The following is a 21,572-nucleotide window of genomic DNA, read 5'->3' as shown; positions in this document are numbered from 1 at the left end:
AGAGGTCTGCATCTTCTCTTGCAGAGACCGTGGAAGACCCTGCAAGTGGGCCCGAGTCTGTGGACTGCCCGGTCGGCCCCGCCCTGCCCTGCAGCCTTGGCCAGGAGAAGGAGCCCTTCCGGAAGCTGGGCCTCACCAAGGAAGTGCTGGCCGCCCACACCCAGAAGGAGGAGCAGAGCTTCCTGCTGAAGTTCAAAGAAATCCAGAAACTCGACCTTTTCCAGTCTCGCTGCCATTATTACTTAGAAGAAAGATCCAAGGGGCAGTCGAATGAAAGAAGTAAGTAGTGATACCTAAATTCCATATGGATTTTTAAAAAAACATTATTCTTAATGGTACTGAGTCCAGTGCTGCTTGCAAAGTGTGAAATGTCCCCAATTCAGGACACGTGAGTTTGTAAGGCAGCTGTTGGAACTTTCCCATGATGCGGTCTGTTGGGGGGAATGCTCTCAAAGATGTCATCTCGTGTTCCAAGGCCAGTGCTGTAAATAGCAGTGACAGTCCCAGGCTAGACCCCTATGGAACACAGGGCGGGGCAGTTGCAATGCTGCCATGTCAGACATTTCTTGTCTGGGTGACTGCAAGGGGCTGGGGACCCTACCCCACCTGCCCACCCCGACGGGACCCTGGGAGAACCAGGCTGGCCACAGGCTAATTCACCTCCAAGAGAATGAGTGCAGTACTGATGGAGTATCTGGTGTTGGGCTCCTGAGGAAGGAGGGAACCTGGACTGACACCGTGAGAGGGAATGGCAGCCTTCTCCCCAGAAGACGCACCCTCCTGACTGGCTGGCCTCAGTGCTGAGCTGCAGACTCCGAAGCAGACAGAGCCTGTGGGTGCTTGAAGCTGCCTTTTTGGCTGAGAGCCACCAGGTGGTCTTCGGGCAAGGGATGGAGTACAATAGACTAGCTTCTTTGCCCCTTTTCTGGTCCAGGACTCTGGCTCCTGACCCCTAGCCACCTTCCCAGCCCTCATGGACAGGGCTGGGCTGATCAGAGATACCACTTCTTCACTGGGCCACCAGGGCCTGACATGGATCAGAGCTGATGAGCCCAGGGGACACACACACCCCAAGGACCCAGCTCCCCCTGGGTCTCTGGGCAGACACACCCCCTGGGCAGGGCTTGGTGTGGAGTTCCAACTCCCTCTTGCCCCCTTGACCCAGCAGTTTGTGCAGTGCACAGACCGCACAGCTGTCCACAGCAGCCCCACCCACACCCTGAGGTAATATCACAGGAACCCATTTCTTTAGCCGCTAGTCCCACAGGGGACAGATTTTCTGCAGGAAGAACACCAGAGACAGAGAGTCTGAATTGCAAAACCTCCACCCACTTAGCAGTTTGCCTTGGGCTGGCCCATTGCCTTCAGCATGTAGCAAAGGCATGGGACACCCCTTGGCACAGCAAACAGATAGATGTCCCTGCACGCCTGCTGCCAGAGCTCTCAATCACCCTGTGTGTGTGAGAGGAAAAGCAGGTTCCTGGGACCATCCCAGTGCCCATCCCACCCCAGGTGAGGCATGACCCCCAGCCCGCAGGACTCCTGGCACTGGCCGTATCCGGGGGAGGTGTGGGGACGTGCCCAGAATCCCTCTGTCACCAGTAGAGTCCCTCCAGCCTCTGAAGAAGGCCTCGTCTCGGCAGCACTTGTCATCGGAGAGGAAGAATTTGGTTCTGAGGGCGTGTCCCCTTCCGCGTGGGCTGGAATCACAGGCTTTCTCTGACAGGTGAAGCAGGAAACATCTCTTTCTAAGGAACAGTGGTGATAAAGCTCCTAAAATTGAAAAATAAGGTTAGATGAGCTCAGTGGTTCGGCCTTTCAGATTTCACAAACCCAGCATTGGGGCAGAGCATCGACTTGCCAGCTTTTTACTTTTTTTGGACAAATAAAACCTTTTTTTTTTTAAAGATTTTTTTATTTTTCCTTTTTCGCCCCAAAGCCCCCCGGTACATAGTTGTGTATTTTTAGTTGTGGGTCCTTCTAGTTGTGGCATGTGGGATGCTGCCTCAGCGTGGCCTGATGAGTGGTGCCATGTCTGTGCCCAGGACTGAAACCAGTGAAACCCTGGGCCACTGAAGTGGAGCGCGAGAACTCAACCACTCGGCCACGGGGTCGGCCCCCAAATAAAACCTTTTTAATACCACTTACCATCAGTTTCCTCTTGTAAAAGAAAGGACATTTTGTTACCAGAAGGAAACAAGGAATGTGGCCTTGCAATTAAGGGCAGTCCTTTAAATTGACAATCTAGTTTTAGGAAAACTTAATGTTTTGCCCTGATTTTTCTCGCTTCACCAAGGACCAGGGAAAACCATCTGGTGGACCCATTGGGACCCAGGTTGGCATCTGGGCACACGGGACTGTTGAATTAGGAGGTGCCTTCAAGTTTCTGAGACTCTACACGTCTCTGAGGGTTGACATAACAGGAAACACGTAAATCTTTACATTTTAACTCTGGTGGATTTTCCATTCTTTTAGTCGCTCCTGGACTAAGAAATACCTCTGGAATCGATTCATCGTGGAAAAAAACTGGGAAGAGCAGAAAATTGAAGTCCAAACGGGTCAAGCCTCGAGATTCCTCCGAGAGCACTGGGTCTGGGGGGCCTGTGCCCCACCGGGCCCCACTGGGGGGCCTGAACGCCACGGCCTGGTCGCCGTCAGATGCATCCCAGTCCAGCTGCCCCGCCATGCCCTTCCCCGCCCCTGTGCCGGCTTACTCCCTGCCCGTGTTTCCAACCCCAGGAATCGTGCCTGCACCAGGGAGCATGGCAGCAGCGCCCCTGGCTCCCCACACCAGCTTCGCGGTGCCCACGGTGCCCATGGACACCCAGCACGAGTTTGCCGTCCAGCCCCCGCCATTCGCCACCCCCTTGGGCCCGGTCATGGCGCTGGTGGTGCCCAGCTATCCTTTCTCCCCGGTGACCTCGAACCTGCCCCAGGCCTTCTTCACCAGCCAGCCCAACTTCCCATCCGAGGTGCTCCCTGCCTCGCAGCCCGAGTTCCCTGGTCGGACCTCATCCCCCAGACAGCCGTGCGCCTGTCCTCGGGCAGAACAAGGGCCACTGGCTTCGAGAGCCACCACTCCGGCCACCCCACCGTCGGTCGCCGCGCCCACAGGCAGGGCCTCCCCACCACTCTTCCAGTCCCGTGGCAGCTCACCCCTGCAGCTCAACCTGCTGCAGCTGGAGGAGACGCCCGAGGGCAGCACCGCCGCCACAGCAACCGCGGGGACCACGGTGACTGCGGGGACCACAGGGGCGGGGCCGGACTGCAAACCTGGTGCGTCCTGCAACCAGCAGCCAAAGGCCCTCTCAACCGTAAGGACAGCCTGATGCTCTTTCTCTAAAGCGGGCAGCAAACCGACACCCCGTGGGTGGGTGGGAGGCACGTTGCCGTCTCAGACGGGCGTGGGTCCGTGCACTTGAGGTTTGTGCCGAACCACTTCCGTGCTGACAAAAACTCAGGTGCTAGAAATTCCCGACTTCTGCTTGAATGACCCTGTCAGGGCAGACTAGTGGGAGGTTTTTGTCTTGGGATCTGAACGAAGGAGGATAGCTTGGTTGTCTGGTGGTAAATGCAGGATCCAAGGAGCCGCACGTGACTTCGTGGTTATGGGGCTCGAAGTTTTTCGTGCCTCCTTCAGGGATAAAGCACCATCGGGGTCGAATGCCAGACCCACGGCTCCTCGCAGGGGCTGGGGGAAGCTGGTGCAGGGGCTCAGGGTGAAGGAGGAGGGAGAGGAGGGGAGCTCTCAAACCAGTGCCTCAGGGCATCCTCCCAGGGTGCGGCGTGGAGTTCTTACTCGGTGAATGAAATTGTCATTTTATTTCCAATTCAACCCCTTTGTGTTCTGGACGAGCTTCAGTGGTCCTAGCATCAGTGGAGGCAGCACATTCCTTCGATGCCCCAAGGAGGGAGCTGCGGGGGCTCCCTGCCTTTCCCCTGGGGTGGGGGGCGGGGGGAGTGGAAGCTCGCAAACGCAGATCAGCTCTCTTAGCGTCTCTGCCGCCCTCCTGACCCCTGTCTCGGGGGGTCCTGGGCCTACAGTCCGGGTTACACGGCTCCTAGGGCCAGTGCTCCCAGGCCTAGCCCCTGCTCTAGAGCCTCAGGAGCTGGGAAACCTCAGCTGCACCCACTGTGGGGAGCAGCCCAGGGTGCTGCAGAGGCATTTTCTGCATCCCTGTCTGCTGTGGCTGAGGCACAAGCACGGGGCTTTCCGCCCGGGATCCAAGAACTGCCGTCTTCAGTGCGGCTCTCCCAGAATTAAATTTAAGGGCGTTCGTGGACCACCGAGATTCTCACCACAGTCCCGATAACCGCGGGGTCTCTTCGCATGGCCTTCTTCACTGGCATGTGAAGGAAGGGCCAGGGATCCAGGGAGGGGTGCCCTTCGCTGTGTCCCCGAGTGACCTTGGGCAGACAGCCTCTCCACAGCTCCCGCCCCTGCCCTTCTCGCCCTACCTCGCTGTGTGCCTTGTCCTGACTGAGGTGCCCTCTCCCTGTTCCTCCAGCGCCACGAGCCCGCAGACCCCCAGAGCAGCGACGCCCTCTCCACGTCCAGCGACCTGCTCGACCTGTTACTGCACGAGGACCTCTGCTCGGCCACAGGCTCGGCCCTGTCGGGAAGCGGGGCCTCTGCCACCTCTGATTCCCTGGGTTCCGGCTTGCTGGCCTGTGAAGCGTCCAGAAGCGGGACAGGTATGTTGGTGGCGACGGGAGCACCTGCGTCCCGGTGGATGGGCTTTTAGGCTGCTGGGTTTCAGGGGCGTTTGGAAGATTCTCACGTGATGTACCTGGGTGTCCTCAACTTTTCCCACACCCCCCGAATGAGCTCCCCAGAGCCGTGGGTGCTCCAGAGTGCTCCTCAGAGCCACAGCAGTGCAGACGGGCGGGCAGGTGCTCCTCCTGTCTGGGCTCTGCCGGCACAGGTGCTGGGCCCTCGCCAGTCACCTCTGTCACCTGTCCCCTTCGATGGTGGCATCCCTGCAGGCCGCACACCACGGCTGGCCCTTGTTGGGCCCTCTCTCAGGCTCTTGGCTGTGCCAGGAGGGCCGGTAGTGGTTCACCTTCTTGAGTTAGTTCCCCTCCTGTGATCCTGGCGTGTGGACCACGTGCTCGACCACCCGGGATCTTTCCAGTGTAAACTGGAACCTCCGTCAGGGGGAACGCACCCTCTCTCCACAAATGCTAAGACCCTGCTTCCCTGAAGTGACCTTTCACGTCCCCTGCGTCCCCGGCCTCTCTCCCTGCGGGAGGCCCACTCTGCATGCCCTGGCCCAGCCGCCTCCTGCTTGTGAAACCAAAACCGGCTTCTCCCTGGTCCGGCTTGGTCAAGAGGTAGTGAGCACTTGGGAAAGAAGACCCCGATTTCTAAGACGTGGCCCCACCCAGGCTCTCGGGGCCTCCCTGGGAGAGAATCACCTCCATGGAAGGACTGGCTGGTATCCCATTTCTAAATTATCCAGATGATTCGAGAATTGGGAAGAGAAGGGAAAAACCACCAACACAAGCCCTCGTTCCCAAAGACGACTCCTCAGCTCCCTAACGCTGCCGTGACTGCACACGAGCGCGTTAGGCCAGGTTCAACATGGCGTCACAGGCTCCGACCCGCCCCGTTTGTGTTTTAAAGGCAGTAGTGACACGAGTCACACCAGCAAATATTTCGGAAGCATCGACTCTTCGGAGAACAATCACAAAGCGAAAGCGAAGGTGGACGTGGACGGAAGTGAGCACTTCATCAAATACGTCCTGCAGGACCCTGTCTGGCTGCTGATGGCCGACACGGACGACAGTGTCATGATGACGTACCAGATGCCTTCCCGGTACCCACCCTCTGCCTTCTCCTAGGGGTGCGCGAGGCCACCCGGTCGAGGGGACTTCCCTCTGAAGCCTTATCTCAGATGGGGTTGAGTGCAGCAGGTAGAGGAGGGGGTCCCTCTGGATGGTTCTGCTGGTCCCGCGGAGCCCTGGAGCAGCCTGCAAGGAAGGCGGGCTCCCGGCCACCCTCCAGGAAGGGTTTGCTTTGTGCCGCATCATCTCTCTGCTCTGTTGCCCGGTAACCCTGTGAGTAAATGGGGGGTGTCTTAGAGATGCAGAAACCCGGGGTCAGGTAGGGGACCAGCCCGAGGCCGCCAGTTGCTCCGTAGTGACCCCGGGTCTGTGTCCCGCTGTGACTCCACGTCAGGCTGCTCTCAGGAGCCGTCTGGTCCCTGCCCCAGCAGAGCACCCTCCGTGGGGGAAGCTGGGGGAAAGGAGGGAAGAAAGGGTTCACCTGAGGTCAGAACAGCCAGGCTCTGGCCGAGGAGTAGGGCTCCATCCCCAGGGCAGCTTCGGGCTGGCTCTTGTTGGCAGGAGGACGGTAAGGTTATTTGCCTGCCGTTCCACAGCAAGGATCTCCCAGATTAACCACCGTGCAGACCCCACGTCTGCGGGACCCGGGTCCCATGTCTAAGTGAAAGTAGAATGAAAATCGTCACTCAGATTATCATTTTAACAGAAAAACTGCAGGTTATTTACTAGGGAGATTAAGTTGCCTTAAATAAGGTAATTTACTTTAAATGGAAAGGGAGTTTGCATTAAACAAAACCATCTAAAATTACATTATTAATACTGAAAGAGTTGGTAGGAAAATGAGGGTATTCTTTAAAAGAATGAGAACCATTAAGACATTCTAAAGCTTACCTATTTCTAAATATTCTGTGAAGAAATCTGGAAACGGTTTTGAAGGAGGACCGAGAGAAGCTGAAAGTGATGCAGAGATTCCAGCCCAGGTTCACGGAGGGCCAGAAGCAGGAACTGCGGGCAGTCCACCCGTGGGTCCAGGCGGGCGGCCTGCCTGCGGCCGTCGACGTAGCAGTAAGTCTCATGACTGGGTTTTTGATACTGCATTAAAAGGCGCTGGGATGGGTGCACTCTGTACTATCTTTGCAACTGTTCTATAAACTTAAATTTCTAAAATTAAAAATTCAGGGCCAGCCCGGTGGTGCAGCGGTTAAGTGCGCACGTTCCACTTCGGCGTCCCAGGGTTCACCAGTTCAGATCCCAGGTGCGGACATGGCACCACTTGTCTAGCCATGCTGTGGCAGCATCCCACATATAAAATAGAGGAAGATGGGCACGGATGTTAGCTCAGGGCCAGTCTTCCTCTGAATGAATGAATGAATCAATCAGTAAATAAAATTAAAAGTTCATTGAAAAAAAGATGCCGTGACACTGTTAGGTCTACTTGAAAGAACTTCCTTCTGGTGGCTTTTCGTCACTGTTCCCAAAAAGGTCTTCTAAATATCTGATCTCATTCGAGAGCTGAAACTTGAATTTTTTTCTTTCTTTCAATTCTGTTTTCAATTGAAAAAGCAAAACCAAAAGCCACCTGTCCTGTCATCAACCCTCAGTATCCGCGTAGGCCATTAAATAACGGTGGGAGTGTCAAGGTCCCCCTTTTCTGCTCTCACCAGGCTGCGCCCCCTCCAGCTGCCCCGTCTGTCTCTGTTCTTCCCGAGAGTTCTAAAGATAGGTGTGTGCCCAGCTCCTCTCTCCTGCGCCCTCCTGAGCCCCATGCCCTGGACGCTGCTCTTGTCAAGGTCCCAGTGGCCTCCAGCAGCTGAAGCCACTGCCTTTTCTGTCCTCACTTACAGGACCCATTATTTAGGACGACCCCTCCCCTTGGAGCTCCTCCCTCCCTCGGCCCCGCCCTGTGCTCTCCTTGTCTGCCCGGGCCTCCTGGTCTCCAGGGTGGAAGCGGGGCCCCAGGCTGAGGGTTCGAGCTCTTCTCTGTCTGCCCTGCCCTCAGGACCAGCTCTTGCCCCCGATGGGCAGTGTGCTGAGGGTGCCCGACATCACCCTCCAGTCCAGCCCTCTGCTGAACTTGATCTGTCCAAGACCCACCTCCTGATTATCCTCAGAGGGAACCTGCCCCCTGCTATCTTCCCACTTCACTCTGGGGCGACTCCATGACTCCACTTGCTCAGGCCACAAACTCTGTGTCACCCCAGTCTGTCCTCTTAGACCTCCAGTCACTAGGAGTCATGTTGGCTCGACCTTCAAGGTGGATAGGAACCAGCCACTTCCCATCATCTCGTGTCACCACCCTGGTCCAAGCCACAATGCTGCTTCACCTGGATTGTCACAATAGCCTCCCAGCTGCACTTTCTGTTCCCCCTTGTCCCCTACAGTCAGATCCCATCACCCCTCAATTCGGAGCCCTTCCAGCGGTGCCCCATCTCAATCAGAGCAAACTGCCACAAAGCCATACACATCTGACCCCCTCTTACATCTTTCATGTCCTCTCCTGTTTCTCTGCCCCTCACTGTCTCCTCTCCAGCTACACTAGCCTCTTGGCTGTTCCCTGAACTCATCAGGCAGCATCCTGCCTCAGGGCCTTTGCACCTGCCCTTCCTTCTGCTTGAAATCCTCTTTCCTCAGATAGACACATGACTCAATCTGGCTTCCTTCAAGTCTTTTTTTCACATGTCGTTGTATTATCTATTGCTGCATAGAAAATACCCCCAAAACTTAGTGGCTTAAAACAGTAAACATTTTTTATCTGTCTCCTACTGTTTCTTTGGGTTGGGAATTTAAGAGCAGCTTAGCTGGGTGATTCTGGCTCAGGGTCTCTCCTGAAGTTGAAGGCAAGATATTGTCTGGATCTTCTGTCATCTGAAGGCTGGATTGCGGCTGGAGGATCCGTTTCCAGGGAGGCTCCCTCACCCGCCTGTGAAGCTGGTGTGGCTCCTCACCACGTGGACCCCTCCACAGGGCTGCCTGGGTGTCCTCGTGACATGGCAGCTGGCTTCCCCCAGAGGGAGCTGCTCTCAGAGGTCACACGTCACTTCCGTCACATCCTCTTTGTTAGGGGCGAGTGCCATGCCTAAGAGGAGGCAAATGAGGCTTCGCCTTTGAGGGAGGGGTGTCAAAGAATTTGTGGACATACTTTAAAACCGCCACAGTCAGCCTCTCTGTGGCCTTTTCTGAGTGTCCAGTGTAAGTTTACAGACATCCTCCACGTACATATCTTGTTCCACGTCAACCTAGCCCTTTCCATCTTTGAATACACTGTAGAGCACTTCTCCTTTCGTTTCTTGTCCCTCTCCACTACTAGGATGTCACCTCCTCTGGGGCGGGATCCTCGTCTTTGTCTACTACTTGAATCCCGGTGCTTAGAACATGCCTGGAACGTGACAGGTGCTAATGATAGTCGGGGATGAACAAATGGGACGGTCCATTGCTGATGTCCCATTTTACAGATTAGGAAACTGAGGTTAGAGAAAGCGGGCAACTTGACTCCAGGTCCCACAGGCCAGAGGAGGAAGAGCGAGAATGGAGCCTGAGCCACTGGTCTACACCACCCCCGCCTTTTAAAAGCTGCCTTTCAGATAAGGGCCCCAAGGACCCTCCCCTGGCCCTGGGGGGACCCGGAATGGGGGCTTCTTCGAGAGCAGGGGCCCCACAGCCCAGCGGCACCCTCAGAGGCTGCCCGCCCTCCTGCCTCTGCTCCAGCAGCCTCGGGGAACGCCTGGTCACCCGCACCTCCCTCAGGTCGAACTGCTATTTTGTAATGAAGATCTCATTTTTGTTACTGATTTCACATTCTTCCTTTTAAGGGATGTGTTTACTGTGAAAACAAGGGAAAAGGCAACATTTTTGTACCGTATGAGGAAGATATCCCTCCTCTGCAACTCAGCGAAGCAACAGACACCAAAGAAGAGGAAAATGGAGCCCCCCTCAGTCACAGAAGCAAGGAGCAGTCGTAACCCCCCTGCCCCCAGCCCGCACAGCCGCGGTCTGCGTTAGATGGTGCTCAGAAGAGAAGAAGGAGCTTCATTGGTTTCTGAGGAAATGGACAGATAGGCTAATGTTGCTTTTCTTTGTTTTAGAAAAAAAAAAAACATAGTTTTCTGAAGGGGTGATTTAAAACTGTGTAGGGTGAGAAGAGTTTGGGAAGGAACACATTTTTATATTTAAAATATAAATACGAGTTTTGGGGAACGGGGGAAGAGGTTTTCATAGTTCTTTAACCTGAGAAAGACTGAACCCCCTCATTGTGAGTGTCGGGGGCCATCCTATGGCTCTCAGAAGTCCTCGGACCACGATGAAGCCTCTGTAGCCAGTGCACCAGTGTGCACGGCCTCCCATGGGTTGCCGGAGGCATCGTATCCAGCCGTGGCCAACAGCTAGGATGCCGCGTGCCGCTCTGACCTGAGGGCACCAGCCTCCCGGAGCCTCCGCAGGGTGCGTTTGGATCAGATCAAATTCTGTCCTCTCTCGGGGCTGCTTTTTATCTAAATTATCGTTCAGTCAAACTAGATGTTTTTAAAACATACCAAGTAGAGATCACAGCCTCTCCTAACTTTCTTTCAAAATGTTTCGCGTTCAGCAGCGTGAAGCGTAGTTTGGCTTCAGGTAGCGTAGTGGCGAGCATTTCAATCTGACGCAGTTTTCATTGGGGGCGAACAAAGTTGAGATGCTCTCTCTGGACTAGTGAGCCTAGTGGTTTGTGTGACCAGCTCCATCAGATTAATCCACACCCAGACCCGTCTGAATATTTCTCCATCGTTCTTGTATCCTTTTCAGACCATGACCAATATGTAGATAAAAATATGCTGTTGGTCACCTCTTTCCTGTGACTTCCCTCTGCACACCGGGCTCTCATCGCCACATTTGGGACCCATTCGTGTTTGTGCTTTGCTTGGAGCCTCCCAGACGTCAGCCCTGGGCCAGCCCAGCTAGCGCCTTCTCCTGCAGACCATGTCTGTGCTTTCCGGGGGGCCGTGAGCTCACCTCTCCCGCCCCACCCTGGGCTGGGACGCTGGCCCTCACTCTTTCCGTGGGCTTGACCTCGTGCTGCAGCTTCTGATCTCTGCCGTGATGTCCGCTCTTGTCACCAGCAGTTTCTGGTCATTGGGACACTTGGCAAAGAGTGAGGGCAGCCTGTCCAACTTTTACAAAACCTCACGTTGCATCGTTATCCCAAAGATTGTTTGGAAAAATTTTATATTGGTCCCTGGTGTGAGTGGGAAGTTACCACTGAGGAAACAATTGACTTAAACTTGGATGGAGTCTGTAGAAACTGAGAAGGAAGCAGGGTTGTCTTGTTCTCTGTTGGAGGAGCAGCTGCTCGAGCAGGTGACATCTCCTTGTAACCCAGTTGATTTTCATCGTAAAACCATCTTATGCCTGAATATTAATTCTATTTTTTATAAACTGAAACACAAGAACACTGTTTAATTTTTTTTTTCTAATTTACAAAGTAGCATCACCTTCAGATGCCCAAAATGAGGTGGTGGTCTGTGCATTTGTGTGGAAATAAGATGCTGCAAACTGCTTCCTGCCTCTGAAGTCAGACCATTAAGGGATTGGACCCTAGTCAAGGTCACATGAATGTTACCTAAACACAAAACTGCCAAAACTGTCTCTACTGTTCTGAGTGTTTACCGTTGGCATTCTTTTATTATTTAACGTGTACTCATTGTTAACTGCATCGCTTCAACACATGCTGAGAAGTTGACAGTAGGAGCATTTTGTGAAATTGTTTACACGGTGCCACGCATCGACTTGTGTGTTTCTTTAGTCTCTGTGCTTACACGGGTGTTATAAAAACTTTTTCTCGATTTTAAACTGAGCCTTCTTTTTAATATATTCCTAAGAAGATGTGTAAATAAGCTCTCAGAGTCTGTGCAATGACTTGTTAAGCCTTTCGGGACAAATGGTTTGTTCACGCGCCAACTAAACCTTCTCCACCCAGTGCAATATGTTTGTCTGACGGCTTGTGTCTTTTTACGACTTTTTTGCCTTTTAGAAAATTGGTAAATAAAGCAAGTATATTTTTATTTTTAATTGTATGTACTTTTTGTTGTTGTTTGGTGAGAAAGATCGACCCTGAGCTAACAGCCATTGCGAATCCTCCTCTTTTTGCTTGAGGAAGATTGTCCCTGAGCTGACATCTGTGCTAGTCTTCCTCTATTTTATATGTGGGACACCGCCACAGCATGGCTTGATGAGTAGTATGTAGGTCCACGCTGAGGATCCAAACCAGCAAACCCTGGGCCACTGAAGCAGAGTGCACAAACTTAACCACTACACCACCGGCCTGGCTGCTAATTGTATGTATATTTAGTGTAGCACAGAGCAAAAACAATAGAGATGAAAGATTATCAAAGGATTTCTTTTAAAAAGAACTCTAGAAATCCTGCGTTAGGGACACTTCTATCACAAAGGCCTCCCTCCTCTCTTCTCTGGTGCAGCGTGCTTCTCAATGGTCCCTTCCTGTCTGTTTTAAGGACACTTCTCTCTTACACTCTTGACACGCTCCTCGCTCCTTGGCCAGCAGCCACCGGGTGCACATCCTGTGCTGTAAATCTGCTCTTGTAATCCAGTCTTCCCACAGTCTTTTCTCTTGCACATGGAAGGGTGGGACTGCTTAGCTTGTCCCAGTGACCCTGGGAACCTGCTCTGGGTTGTCTGTCCCTTCTGGGTATGCTGGCCACGCACCTGAAGGCAGAGAGGTCTGAAGGATCCCAGTCCGGAAGGCCTCGGGCCCCTGTCAGAGGTGATACAGGCAACCAGCAGTCTTCTCCCACCCCACCCACCCAGTCCTTCCATCCACAGTGAAGCCCTGTGGGGCCTGGTCGAAACTGTGGAGGGCTGCTCCCCACTTCCTCCCACTTTTCACACCAAGACCATGAGGGTCAGAGCAGGGAGATGAATGGATCCTGGACCCAGTGCCCAGCCTGCCAGGAGCTCCCTGAACAGGAGGGAGGGCTCAACTCTGTGACTCCTGGCCTGGCCACCTAAATCCAAGTGGTGAGGGAGGTGAGGCGGGACAAAAGGCAAAGTCCTCCCAGTGGGGACAGAGGCCTCTGCAAACTGGCTCTAACTGGCCAGATATGGCTGTTTCAATGAACTTCTGAGTGCCTTTGGGGACTCCTAATTGCATTTTTATTTACCATATAACCCCAAGGGCACCCTCCCTTTATTTCCAAACCAAAAGGACCTTCTCTGAGCCTCCTAGGCTGATTGCCCACAAGGGGCCTGGACATCCACAGGCTGGCCACTGCCTTTGTTCCCTGGGGATTTATGGCCTGCCATCCCTGCCAATAACTGGTCCCCCTGTGGCCACGAGAGCCCTGACCAGCCTCTGCTGGCCTCTGTTCCTGGATCTGAGGGGATCAAAGGGCCCAAATGCTCAGGAAGTCTGTGCTCAGGCAACCTTTGAAGGTGGGGTCGGTCCAACGGACAAATGGCAGGAAGTGGGTCTGCTAGGAAAGGCTGTGTGAGGGAGGGAGACAGGGTTTGGTGGCCCACAGTGTAGCCAGGCTTCCGGGAGGAAAAGTCCAAGCCAGCCAGCCAGTGGTCACACTAAAGGCAACTGAGGCTGACTTCAAAGATGGGACCTTGGGCAACTTCCGGTCCAACCAAGAAGGATTTTGCTAATTCATATACCCTGCTCTATCCTTATCCTTTTTTCCCCCCAAGGATAATTGGTCACACTGAGGCATATCCCAGCCTTTAATTTCTTCCTCCTTCAACTCTAGACAGCATTCCTCAATCTTCCCACCCCACGGAAGACCAGGCTTTTGAGGTCCCCAGCCCTCCCCTCAGCCTCTTCCCGTCTGACAACTGTCACCTGTCCTTTTGTTTTTACAAAGTCAACTTCATATCATGTCTTGTGACCATAACTAAGCCTTCCTTGTTTTCTCCATAGATTGAGTCTAAGTGTTGAATCCCTCTTCACCATATTGAACAGTGTTACATTGTTGTGATTGTGAAACAATTGGCTACTGAGGCAAGTAAGGGGGTAAGGTTACATTTCTCTTCTGGGACTTTTTGTTTTTCCTGGAGTTCCTAGTTGCCTTTCATTTTTCGCTTGCACCATTTGCCTTTATCGTTTCCTCCTCTGCTCCCCTATGCTCAGTACCCCATCCAATCAGATCTTCAACTGACCTTTCTCCAGAAGCCTCCCCAGGGCCCTGATCATCCTCTTCTAATATGAACTGCTTTTCCTGAAGAGCATTCTAAATTACGTGTTTGGCCTTGTTCAAACAGTATAATGGATAATGGGAGGGGTAAGAATCAGAGTACAAGAAATATCCCTGAGTGTATTTTTCCATATCTCAGTTTCTCAAAGTAGTGGAAGCTTAATTGTAGTTACTTGGGGTGAGGGTGGGGGGTAGGGGGTGGGTTCTCCTTCCCTGGGGTGATATATATATAAATGATGAAAAAGAATAAAGTTACAGGCCAGCTATGGGCTCTCTTAGGGTCCAAAACTCAAGCCCCCCAACTCTGTCAGCCTCCCTGCTAGGAGTAGAGGAGAAAGAGCATTGGGTCGCTGAACAGCCAGGGGAAGGTGGGAGGAAAAGAGCTGAGCTTGCTGGCTTGTGGGGGAGACTGAGGACAACAGGGGGTGATTGAAGTAAAGAAGTAGGTTCATGCCCGGATGAGCAGTGCTGGGCTGGGGAAGTCTCAGGGGCCCGCTCACAGAGAGCAGCCAAGAGGCAGTGCAGGCTCAGGTGAAAATCAGCAGAAGGGGCTCCCGGGTAGTTGTAGAGGTCAGTGGGGTAACTTTGGGAACCTTCAAACCTCCCACCAACCTTGCCCTGCCTGTGGAGGTCCCTCTGATGGGGTCAGAGGGGGAAAGCATGGTGGGTGTCTGTGGCCTGTTGCTACCACCACCACACTGCAGCCCCTGGATGTTCCCCTCCCCTGCTGCCTTCCAGCCATGCTTGCAACATCCTCCCACCTTCCCTATCCACCCAGTGCTTCTGTGAGGCCAGGCTCTGTGCTGGGGTAGACAGTGGGTCCTAGGTCAGACTGTACCCATGACCAGGGATGCTCATAGCCTGGAGGGATGCAGACACGCCTGACAATCCCAATCCTGGGTGAGTACTGGGGGACTGAGTGAGGGTGCCGCGCTGCTGCAGGGCAGGTGGGCTCCCACCAGGTAGATGGATAGGGAAGCTGAGACCTGAACAGTGAGGAAATGGCCCTTGAAGGGGGTCTGGGAGTGTTCCAGAAGGAGGGCTCCGTGCAGGCTTCTCGGCATTCAGGCTCTGCCGGGCAGCCGCGGCTCGGACCTAGGCCAGTGGAGCAGAGGCCGGGTGGGGTCCCCAGGGCGCTGCCCAAGGGCGCGGCCCCACCGTGGCCCACACACACCCTAGTCCGGAGGCTGGGCCGGCAGATGGGCGGCCCGGGTAGAGGTCCGGCTGACACAGGCGCGCCCGCTGCCCGCCCGCGGGACAAAGCGGAGGAGACAAAGGCGCGGCCAACACCTGTCGCTCTTGGCGCGGCCGCCGCTTTTCCCCGCCGAAGCGGCTGCAGCTGCCAACTGTCACGGGCATCAAGTTACGGGGACCAGACGGCGGCCTCCGCAAGCCTGGCGGGGGGAGAGCTGGGGGGAGGGAGCCTAGGGGGGCTGGGGGGTGGGGAGGACGATGGGGACTGGCAGGGAGGGGGGGCCCGGGCGAAAGTTCGTTCATTCACCGGAAAGGCGGTGGGGTTGGGGGAGCCAGGGAAGGGCGGTGGGGGGCTGGTTGAGTGGGCAAAGGGAGGTCAAAGAGGGGCCGGGGGAGCGGAGATTAGGGGGAGATGGGGTGTTCTGGGGGCCAGCGACGATGACAAGGAAAGAATGGGCAGCGGCGGAGAGAGGCCCGGGGGAAGGGGAATAGGCTGCTGAAAGGTGCGGACCAGGGAAGGACTAGCGGGTGTGGGGCAATGACCAGAATAGAGCCTGGAGGAGGAGAGGGACCCGCGAACCCCACTCCTCTAGGATCCCCACGCGGGCGCGGGGCGGCGTCCAGGGTCCGGCGTCGGGACCCACAAGTCCACAAGCAACGCAAGGGGGCCACAGGCCCGCTCCCACCCCCGGTGCTCCATGAGTGCCCCCTTCGCGGGGCTCCGCAACCACCCCAGCCGGACCCGTAGCCCCCTCCAGGTCCGGAGACCACGGCCTTGACTGTGGCCCTGCCCCCCAGGACCCAGCACTGGGGCACTGGCTAAAGAGCGCTCTGTGCAGAGGCACCTGCGGTGAACGACGTCCAGCATGAACGAATGAACTGATGAATGAACGGATGGATGGATGGGTGAGCTCCTGCTCCCAAGCGCAGCGGACCTGGGGGCCTCGCTCAGGGTAGGGAGGGAGACAGGAGCACCCCAGGCCGCAGCTCCCGAGTCACTCCCCGGCCTCCCCCGGCCCCCCGGGGTAGCCCCCTGAGGGAGTCGCGCGGTGGCCGGGCTGGGGGCCCCGCCCGCCGGCCACGCCCCGCCAGCTGCGGGCCGACCGGACGGCGGGGCGGGACAAAGCTCGCGGCTCGCATTGACCTCGGCGCGCCGGGCGGCCGGCGGCTCCGGGCCAGCGCAGCCAATCGGCGCATTGAGATGCAAATGAGGCGCTATAAAAGGGGCGGGGCCGCGGCGGGCGGAAGACGCGCGGAGGCCGGGCGGCGAGGGCCCGGCGGCGGCGCTGCGAGGGGCGCGGCGCTCACCGGCTCCGGGCACTGCGGGCATGGCTCCGCCCCTGGCGCCCGGCCGGGATCATGCGGGCCGGGAGGAGGAGGACGGCTGGGAGGCGCGGGGGGACCGCAAGGTGCGGGCCGGGGCCGGGGCCGCGGGTGGGCGGGCGGGGGGCCGCGCGGCCGGGGGCTCAGTCGCCCGCTCCCCGCAGGCTCGGAAGCCCCTGGTGGAGAAGAAGCGGCGCGCGCGGATCAACGAGAGCCTGCAGGAGCTGCGGCTGCTGCTGGCGGGCGCCGAGGTGAGGCGGGCGGGCGGGCGGCCGCCGGGGGCTGCCGGCGGGCGGGGTGCCGCGGCCCGGCCCGGCCTCACCGCCCCTCCCCACCCGGCTCTGCCGCCGGTGCAGGTGCAGGCCAAGCTGGAGAACGCCGAGGTGCTGGAGCTGACGGTGCGGCGCGTGCAGGGCGCGCTGCGGGGCCGGGCGCGCGGTGAGTGGCGCGGGACGGGCGGGCGGGGGCGCGGGCTGCGGGCGCCTGCCACCTGGGCGTGGGGCGCCTTTGCTCAGCTGGTCCCTGCCGGAACCGAGGACTTCCCCGCCCAGCGCTCCTGTGCTGTGGGCGGCGAGGACTTCCCCCGGAGAATCTCCTGGGTGAGCCCCGCGATCGCAGGCTGGGCGGGCGGGTCCGCCGCAGTCGCGGCTCACCGGGCTGGCACGGCTCTCTCCTTCCCACTCCCGGGCGCAGAGCGCGACCAGCTGCAGGCGGAAGCAAGCGAGCGCTTCGCCGCCGGCTACATCCAGTGCATGCACGAGGTGCACACGTTCGTGTCCACATGCCAGGCCATCGACGCCACCGTGGCTGCCCAGCTCCTGAACCACCTGCTTGAGTCCATGCCGCTGCGCGAGGGCAGCAGCTTCCGGGATCTCCTGGGGGACGCCTTGGCCGCGCCGCCGGGAGCCCCTGGGCGGAGCCGCTGGCTCACAGGAGGGACCGTGGGGTCCCCGCTGCCCAGCCCTCCGGGCCCCAGGGACGACCTGTGCTCCGATCTGGAGGAGGCGCCTGAGGCTGAACTGAGCCCGGCGCCTGCTGAGGAGCCGGACTTGGTGCTCCCAGCCCTGGGCAGCCTGACAGCTGCCCGCATATCCCAGAGCATCTGGAGGCCTTGGTGACTGCTAGCCTGGGGCTGCGGGGGTGGGCCCAGCTTTCTTGCTCTGTAGTCCCTTCTCCCTGGGGTCCAGATGTGGTGGGGCAGGGTCCTGGATGTCTCCCAGATCTGTCTGCCTCCCTCCTCCAGCTTACAGAGCAGTCCCAGAGGACCAGCCCAATCAGGCCCCTATCCCTGTTTCTTGAGGAAGTAACTTTTATGGGCCCCACAGCCCTCAGGTGCATGGAGAGAGGAAGCTACAGGCGGGAGAAAGAATCTTGCAGAGCAACCAAGGCTCTCTGGAGTTCTCCTGTCCCAGCCTTCTCAGGCACTTTGTGGGTCTGGGGACAGAGGTGACCCGAGTGACGCTGAGCCTCTCCTTCGTGCTGGGCACTAGTGTCAGGGCAGAGGGGGACCTCAGGCCCTGGTGGCCCTGGGCTTGAAGCTTGAACTTGCCACTTGAGCCAGGACACGGGGCGGGGGGGGGGGGGGGGCGGGGGGGAGCAGGTGCGTTCTACAGCACTGCCCACAGCTGCCGGGAGAAGCAGGGCTCTCTTTACGTCTTGCATTTAGCACGCTCGAGCTTGTGTATTAGGTTGCCGTCAAATGTTCCAATTCTGTTAAATAAAGGATTTTGGAGAGTTCGTTACCCTTCTGAAGTATTACAGAATGATGCGGTGTCATTGATGTGTGAAATGCGTAAATACTAAAGCTCGTTTTTCCTGTATCTAGTGCTGGTGAGTGTTGTTAAAACTTCACACCCTTTGTCAGCAAAGTGAGCAGTGTAGTGGTGGTGGACCTGGGACACCCACCTTCCCCCCCAGCACATCTCACAGTGGACATCCAGCCCCACCCGCTCTCCCTGGGAATTGTGTTCATCCTGGAGATGGATACCGTTGGCACGGGGTTTGTCTCCAGAATAACTAAGCCATAGGGAAACAGCCCGTCCCTGGACCATTCTCTGGCTCCTGAGCTTCCAGGAATAAAACTAATGCCTAATTGCTAGCCACGTGGTTTGGAAGTTTCTTTTCAAAGACCTATTTTAGGACCCATGAGCACGATGCAGATGTTGGTCTATTTGTGTTCGGTTGTCACTTTTCTGAACTGAAGAGGGCGTTTCCCCGCCTGCAGGTGACGTCAGGGACAAGGAGACCCACCCAGTTCATGGCTTGGAGTAGGCAGCTCGCTCTGGAGGTCAAACTGGGCCCAGGAGGTCAGAAACCGTGGAGGGAGAGTGACGGGATGGGCAGCTGGGCTGTAGGGAGCCTGCCCTCCTGGGCTGGGTCAGGACCTGCATGTGGCTGGTGGTCAGCTGACAGCAGTCTCTGCCGCAGGTAGCTCAGCCCTGTCATCTCCTGCGCTAGGACCCCAAAGCGGCTTATTCTCACTTTAGGTTGGCAGTGCCTGGGCCGGGGCTGAGGTGTGACAACTGAGGATTGACACCTGGGTCTCCTCGCTGGCTGTGTGCCTTTGCTTCAAGAACAGCTTTCGCCACAGCCCTTTTAACGAGAGCTCCCCAGCACGTCCTGGCCACCAGGGGGCTTTCACACTGACGCCCCTGTTACTCAGTCTTAGACCTCAGCCACCAGGCTATAACCTGACTCAGCTTATTTTTTGTGACTGGGGATGAGTTGTTGAAGGGGGTGGCGTGGGGGAGGCAGGTCCATACAGAGGGCTCAGGAGGGAAGGAAACATTATTCCTGGCATTATTTAAATTGCCCCAGACAGACTGACGTAGGAGGTATCCACAGGGACACAGATGGAGAGCTGGTCCACCTGTGAGACTTCTGTCCCCTGTGGCTCCCGACGGCCACTGCGATGAGCTCTTGATGCCATTTGCATCAAGCCAGGAGCTGTTTTGAAGGAATAACTCTTTCCTCTTGTACCCACACTTGTGACATCTTCCCAGAGGCCCTGGAAGGGGGCCCAGGGGAGACCAGGACTTGGGATGCAAGGTGCAGGAGGCTCACCTGGGGGGAAAATTGTCACTGGGACCAGGACCCTCCCAAGGTCAGAAGCCTCTAACCAGAACTCTAGCCCTGTGCCCCTCCCACCTATAAAGCAGCTTCTCCGAACCACTCCAGGAGCAGCCTCTTTTCTTAGAAACTTAAACGGCACCCAGAGCAGTGATCACTATCAGCCTCCAGAGGGCGAGAGCTGCTCTTTGCCCGGCGCAGCCTGGGACCACCAGCTTCCTGCCTGCGTTCTTTGGGAAGCGGGGTTCCCACTCTGCTAGACAACTGTCTCACGCCACCTCCTCTCTCTCGGAAGCCCCCTGGGCTCCCTCGCAGGCCTGGCGCTGGTTATTTGACAGCCTTGAGCGTTGCCTCCTTCCCACCCACGTCAAATCCCTAGCCCGCTCTATGAGTCTTCTCTAGCTGCCATAATAGCCACAAACTTGGTGGCTTACAATGACACAAATTTGCGATCTTGCAGCTCTGTAGGTCAGCACGCTGACACAGGATTTGTGAGGCTAAAATCAAGGCAGAGCTGCCTTCCTTTCTGGAGGCTTGAGGATGAAGCCACTTCCTTTCCTTTTCAGGCTTCAGAGGGCGCCCACATTCCTTGGCTGGTGGCCCCCTTCCTGCATCTTCAAAGCCAGCAAGGGTGCGTCTATTTGACGCTTCCGCCATAGTCACATCTTCTGCCCCTCCTCTCCTGCCTCCCTCTTCCTTCTCTTTATAAGGACCCTTGTGATCACATGGAGCCCAACTGGCTAACCCAGGATCATGTCCCTATCTCAAGGTCCTTGATCAGATGTGCAAAGCCTCTTTGGCTATGGAAGGTAACGCATTCACAGGTTCTGGGAATGAGGATGTGGACATCTTTGGCCATTATACTGCCGACCACACCAGACATTCTGCCTTCCATCGTGAGGCAGCATGGTGCCCGTCTTCCACACAGGGGTTGGGTTGTCCCCTCTGACCTCCTCAGTGACCCTGCTCTCTCCACTGCATCATTAATCTCTCCTCCCTTCTGGATCATTCTCATCGACCTACAAACAAGCTATAACATCTCCATCTGGAAAAAGGGGAGATAAAACCTCCCTGGACTTGGCATACCCGGGTAGCCCCTGCCTCATTTCTCTGCTCTAAAGCAAAATTCCTTGAAAGCGTCATCTATACTCGCTGTGTCCACTTCCACACCTCTCACTCGCCTTCCTTCCTCTCCATCAGGGTATTCCCACCCCTACACTGAAACTGCCCTTGTCACCATCTCCAGTGACATCCATGTTTCCAAATCCAGTGGTTGCCTCTCTCAAGTTTCAAGGTACTCATCCTTCCAGGGAAAAGCAATCTTCCAGGAAGCATTCCTCGCAGGTTATCACTCCCTCGAGAAATGCTCTCTTCTCCCCATCCACCTCAAGGACACACACTCCCCAGCTGGCCCACCACACTGGCCATCCTCAGTCTCCTTGTCTAAATGCTCCTCTCCTGCCCACCTCCGGCTGTGGGCATGCGCGTCCAAGGCTCTGTGCTCAGCCCTTCCCTACCACCCGGCCCAGGAACCCTATCTGGTCCACTTGGTTTGTTCCATCCGGGTGACCTTGAGCCGAAGCCCATCTCCATCCTCGATGGCCTCCCTATATCCTTCTATCTACTCAGTGTCTCCACCGAGATGTCAGATGGGCATCACAAACCAGAGAAAAAAGCACAACTGCGTCTCACCCCAAATGCACTGTCACTGCCCCAGTCGTTGCCACTTCTCGGCACCCCACTGATTGTGAAAAGAAATCTAGAGGTCAGCCTCAATCTCCTTTTGCTGTCATCCCATTTCCACTCATTCAAGTCCCTGAGCTCTACTTCTAAATCCTTTCTCCACTTGTCATCTTTCCCGCCAAGCCGGTCCAGGCACCTTCACCTCATCTTTAACCTGGGCCTTAGCAGCAGTCCTACGCGCCTGCTGCTTCCGCAGAGCACCTGACGCGGCCTTCAAGGCTCTGCCTGACTCGGCCCTGCCACCTCCGGGATCCCCTCCCTCCCTCCCTCCCT

General features: G+C 56.4%; 2 protein-coding genes across 5 annotated transcripts in view; both read left to right on the top strand.

Moving 5' to 3' along the window:
* PER2 (period circadian regulator 2) overlaps positions 1-11,829 on the top strand; it is a 42,528-nt gene extending 30,699 nt beyond the window's left edge. For all 3 annotated transcript variants that reach the window (XM_023642708.2, XM_023642710.2, XM_023642712.2), the window contains 6 exons: positions 25-279; positions 2,476-3,314; positions 4,509-4,695; positions 5,627-5,819; positions 6,702-6,852; positions 9,597-11,829. In XM_023642708.2, coding sequence (XP_023498476.2) covers positions 25-279; positions 2,476-3,314; positions 4,509-4,695; positions 5,627-5,819; positions 6,702-6,852; positions 9,597-9,746 — 1,775 coding nt within the window. In that variant the 3' untranslated portion in view covers positions 9,747-11,829. The remainder of the gene's footprint in view (positions 1-24; positions 280-2,475; positions 3,315-4,508; positions 4,696-5,626; positions 5,820-6,701; positions 6,853-9,596) is intronic.
* Positions 11,830-16,389: 4,560 nt separating this feature from the next.
* HES6 (hes family bHLH transcription factor 6) lies at positions 16,390-18,307 on the top strand. 2 transcript variants are annotated; one of them, XM_023642706.2, is made up of 4 exons: positions 16,390-16,573; positions 16,652-16,738; positions 16,844-16,885; positions 17,181-18,227. In XM_023642706.2, the coding sequence occupies exons 1-4, from the start codon at positions 16,493-16,495 to the stop codon at positions 17,307-17,309; spliced, it is 339 nt and encodes a 112-aa protein (XP_023498474.1). In that variant the 5' UTR covers positions 16,390-16,492; the 3' UTR covers positions 17,310-18,227. The 2 variants fall into 2 exon arrangements, with proteins under 2 accessions (XP_023498474.1, XP_023498472.1); XM_023642704.2 differs by having other exon boundaries at positions 16,399-16,573; positions 16,844-16,925; positions 17,181-18,307.
* Positions 18,308-21,572: the final 3,265 nt, after the last annotated feature.

The sequence above is a fragment of the Equus caballus genome, chromosome 6 (genome assembly GCF_041296265.1).
Source record: "Equus caballus isolate H_3958 breed thoroughbred chromosome 6, TB-T2T, whole genome shotgun sequence".
Classification (NCBI taxonomy): domain Eukaryota; kingdom Metazoa; phylum Chordata; class Mammalia; order Perissodactyla; family Equidae; genus Equus; species Equus caballus.
Note: the sequence above shows the minus strand (reverse complement) of the source record. Positions and strands in the feature narration are given on the sequence as shown.

Bases quoted from the DNA above. Each gene is read 5' to 3' on its own strand.
- HES6 (XM_023642704.2), top strand. From the start codon at position 16,493: ATGGCTCCGCCCCTGGCGCCCGGCCGGGATCATGCGGGCCGGGAGGAG. The intron at 16,739-16,843 runs GTGAGGCGGGCG...CCGCCGGTGCAG, and splicing joins TGCTGCTGGCGGGCGCCGAG to GTGCAGGCCAAGCTGGAGAA. The intron at 16,926-17,180 runs GTGAGTGGCGCG...TCCCGGGCGCAG, and splicing joins GCTGCGGGGCCGGGCGCGCG to AGCGCGACCAGCTGCAGGCG.